This window comes from Camelina sativa, chromosome 7 (assembly GCF_000633955.1).
Source record: "Camelina sativa cultivar DH55 chromosome 7, Cs, whole genome shotgun sequence".
Lineage (NCBI taxonomy): Eukaryota > Viridiplantae > Streptophyta > Magnoliopsida > Brassicales > Brassicaceae > Camelina > Camelina sativa.
Window position 1 is genome coordinate 7,711,133 of NC_025691.1, and position 4,869 is coordinate 7,716,001.

The following is a 4,869-nucleotide window of genomic DNA, read 5'->3' on the forward strand; positions in this document are numbered from 1 at the left end:
TTTGGACAGTTAGAATCATCAGCCATTATGGAGCAGTAACAATTTATTTTTGACTTTGGGTTTGGTCGACGTAGACATGCACTTTGTAAAAATCTAGCATGGATGCAAGACTCTATGCACGATGAGTTACCATCTTTTTTCAAACATATCCCAGGTTGCGCTAACCTGCTTGGTACCCTCTTACAGTAAGCATTACTCCGTGCATGTCCCTTTAGCATTCCTGATGACTCAAAAAAAAAATGATTTCCGTTTGGATTGTTTAAAAAAGTTACATTTTGCATTTGCGCTTCTTGAATGAACAAGTTTTTCTTTGATCTCATATTTAAAATATAAAAGATTAAATGCATTTTTTATAGAATATATTTGCAATCTGTATAAGAAAACGTCCAATAAAAATGTAGATGTAACTTTCTTTTTTTCGTTTAAAATTAATTTGAAAAATTGTTTAAGATGTTCATCAGTATTGTTAAAACAAGTACACGATAAAAACACACAGCTAAACACAAACATAACAACAATTGAGACTTTTGTTAGATTGATGTGATAATGTAAATTACCTCCCCCAATCAACATGAAAATTATTATAAGACCAATGATTCCAACACCATTTGCAATCCTGGCCTTTTTTTTTTTTTTTTTTTTTTCGTTTATTTAGATATTATGTTTATAATAATTTGACTGTTTTATATAAAATATATTGGTTTATAAGGAAAGAATACTAGGTGATCCCATACATAATGCCTATGGAACACTTAAAATTGGGCGAGAATGAATAGGGGACATAAGAAGATCGACCATAAACTAAAAGTCATTATATTGATCTCTTTATTAATTGTTTTAATAAGGAAGGAAAATAAAAACTTACTTAGCGAAGGATAATCTTAACTACGGACTACGGTAGACTTGTGAGAAACTTTGAAAACAAAACGATAATCTAAACAAAAATCCTAACACACACACTGACATAAACAACAAACAAAAGAAAAGAAAAGAAACACCGACGATAGTTTAGGTAATTAGATGATGAAAAATGAAGCCAAGTTGGTGTTAGGAGTTAATCCCACATGTTCGTAGTTTTATGTAACAACTAATTTCCTAATTGAACATATGATATGTTTTCTCTGCGAGTAATTAATCTTACATGTTCCGAGTTTTGGTTTCATTTATGTCCCGTTGAAAATTTTAAAATTAGATGCAACTTGTAATAAAAGTCAAGAAATGTGAAGGAAAAAAAGAACCAAAAATCTTGTCCAAACAATATATAAATACTAATTAAGAAGAAGACTGCAGTTGTTCAAACAAGAAAGAACCAAACTACGAAGACAAAAAAAACAAACAAACAAACAATATGAGGATAGTTTTATTATTATTATTCATTCTATTTCAGAAAGGTTTCTCCCTAAATAATTCTAGAATTTCATCCTCAATGCCCCTAAAAATATCTATACAAAGACCCATCTTATCCCCTAAGAGTATTTTCAAGCTTGGTTTCTTCAAACCAGCCGTAGTAGGTAACCGTTGGTATCTCGGAATATGGTACCGAAGGTTCCCTAATGAAGTGGTATGGGTTGGAAATAGAGACAACCCACTCTCCAAGCCTATCGGAACACTCAAAATCTTCAAGAACAACCTCCACCTCCTTGATCAATACGGTAAGTCTGTTTGGTCAACCAATGGGACTACTAGCCAAAGTCTAAAGAAGTCGGTATTGACAGGAGAGCTTCTTGACAACGGCAACTTGATATTGCGATACTCTGAAACCGACGGCTCAAGTGGATTTTTATGGCAAAGCTTTGATTATCCGACTGACACATTACTCCCCGATATGAAAATGGGTTGGGATAAGACGTCGGGTCTAGATAGGATATTACGATCATGGAAACACATCGATGATCCTTCAACTGGCGATTTCATTTATAAAGTAGAAGTCCGTGAGCCTCCTGAGAGCTACATACGGAATAAGGGTGAGCCATTATTCCGAATTGGTCCGTGGAACAGCGTGAGTGACATAGACGCAATTGGAAATTTGAGGTACGGAACCGACCATCTCGTGGTGAGCACTGAGGAAATCACGTTTTCATTCAGCAATAAAAATGGTAGTTATTTCTCAATATTGAGACTGACTTCTACCGGACTACTGAAACTGTCCACATGGATCCCAAGATCAGGGGAACTGAAGAGGATATCTCATATGTTACCAAATGTACAACAAATGTGGGCCTAATAGCTCTGTGACGTCATAAACACATCATTGACCTGTAGCTGCAGATTCACGGGTTTCAGCCGAGACGCCGAGAGGCGTGGGAGCTAAATGACACAGAAAGCGAGAATTTAGAAACTATTTTTTATTTTTAAAAAAGGAATAATCATTGAAAAAAACACTGAATACGACACCGAGAATTTAGTCAAGCTAAGAATAAATTTTTTTACTTACTGTAAAAGTTTTGGACCGTTTCAATATTTTTCGTCGGGGTAATTTTCCTATTTAAAAAAAAAAAATACAAGAAATTTACTACTTTAATATTTTCTCGATGATGCTTATTTTTAAAACTATCTATTAATTAAAATGTCATACATAACCCATTATAGCTATATAGTAAGAGAAATAAAAATGGATATGGGATGTTGGATAACACAAGTCATATTAGATATTAAAAATAATATTAGGCATATATAGCAACTTAGCTCAAGCTTATAAAAATGATGTATTGTTCAAAAATGAATACTGTAGGATCGTAACGTTTTACAAAATTCGTCGTTAACATAACAGTATACAGTATATGTGGCAAACAAAAGTAACTTGTTGCAACGGTCCAGCTGGGATGTGGTTAGAAAGTTGCAATAAAAACTTGTTTTTCTTCCCTTTTTCACTCATCAAGCAAGCCATGTGGGAAATTTGCAATTTGTGACTTTTTTTTTTGGCAAACACAATTTGTGACTTTTTAACTTGTTTTTATTAGGTGAAGAAGGAAACAGTAAAAAAGAAGGAAACACCACCTACAAAAATAATAATAATAATTATTTTGTTGGACTCGTCATTTTTCTTATCGTAAGTTTTGTTATACTGTTCTACGTTTGGAAAGAAAAAAGAGGCCGCCAACAAAAGCAATTGCGGCACCTATTGGTATAGTATTTGTGATAATCTCTTTTTTCTTAATTATTTTATATTTCTGTCTGAGAAAGATTGTTTTGTTTTTGTTTTTCCTATTTTCAGGAGAATTACATTTTGAGCATATGGAACTTGAAACAATTGTCTTGGCCACCCAAGGTTTTTCGGATTCAAATAAAATAGGAAAAGGTGGTTTCGGAATTGTTTACAAGGTACCTCTTAACATAAATAATCTATATAATTTAATTGTACCTCTTAACATATATAATCAATGCAAAGACTCCGTGTAATTTATAATATACATAATACAGAATACATAATACATGTATATATATACATTTATCAGGGGAGGTTACTTGACGGACAAGAAATAGCTGTGAAAAGACTGTTGAAGATTTCAATTCAAGGTGTTGATGGATTCAAGACTGAGTTAAGTCTAATCGCGAGTGTCCAACATGTAAACCTTGTCCAACTCCTGGGCTACTGCTTTGAGGGGGGTGAGATGATTCTAATTTATGAATACCTGGAAAACTCAAGCCTCGATACTTTAATATTTGGTTAGTGGGATCACATTTTAAAAAAGTTGTGTGTTCCAAAGTTACAAGGATACTGAAAAGAAACTAATTTTGATTTTGGTTGTGATTTTTTCTTAGACGAAACCCAAAGTTGTAAACTAAACTGGGAGAAGAGGGTCCAAATTATTAATGGAATCGCTCGGGGGCTTTTATATCTTCACCAAGATTCGCGGTATCCGATTGTCCACAGAGACTTAAAACCGAGTAACGTGTTACTTGATAAAGATATGGTTCCAAAGATATCGGATTTTGGGATAGGCAAAATCATTGATAAGAATAAGACAGAAGCTAGCACCACAAAGATCGTCGGAAGTTAGTAAGCAACCGAACTATCAACATCATCGTTAGTTCGTTACCCTTGGAAATAAATCAACTTTACAAAAACTCACAATTGTGTTTCATGTTTCTGGCTTGACACAGCGGTTACATGTCTCCGGGATACGCCGAGAACGGAACTTATTCAACAAAGTCAGATGTCTTCAGTTTCGGAGTCTTGGTTCTTGAGATTATATGTGGAAAAATGAACAGGGACTTTTATATGAACTCAAAGAACGAAGAGAGTCTTATTAACTATGTAAATGTAAGCATTCAAATTGTTTTCGTCTTTTTGTTGTTGTTGTGATTAATTAACACTTAAGGCTTTGTTATTAATATATAGATATGGAGGTATTGGAAGGAAGGAAAAGGGCTCGACACCATTGATCCGGTTATCCTTGACCCATCAACATTTCAACCACACGAGGTGCAAAGATGCATACAAATTGGTCTCTTTTGTGTTCAAGAACGTCCTGATGATAGACCCACAATGCTATCAGTGTCTGTGATGCTTGCAAGCGACACAATGGAGATCGCTCTACCTAAACCACCTGGTTATTTAATACGTAGAAATCCTTTTGAGACTGGTTCATCATCACGGGAAAAGCGAAACAAAGAATCTTGGACTGTGGCTGAAGTAACATACTCGACCATTGAACCTCGGTAATCAAACGACGTGTTTCACCAGAAAATATTTTATGGGGGAAAGATTCTAAAATTTGATGGAAAGAAAACATAACAGAGTATTTAAAAACTATATTTCCACACTACTGTTTTAGTCTGTTTAATTTACTGTAGACTATTTTGTACTTGTTTCTTTCTACTTTTTTGATTAAAAGGAAATCAGTAATCTCTATGACCAAGATATAT

General features: G+C 34.1%; 1 protein-coding gene across 1 annotated transcript; it reads left to right on the forward strand.

Moving 5' to 3' along the window:
- On the forward strand, nt 1,024–4,666 carry LOC104704423 (putative serine/threonine-protein kinase receptor). Its single transcript, XM_010420517.2, has 7 exons — nt 1,024–1,066; nt 1,359–2,203; nt 3,184–3,321; nt 3,456–3,666; nt 3,763–4,000; nt 4,105–4,258; nt 4,343–4,666. The coding sequence occupies exons 1-7, from the start codon at nt 1,024–1,026 to the stop codon at nt 4,664–4,666; spliced, it is 1,953 nt and encodes a 650-aa protein (XP_010418819.2).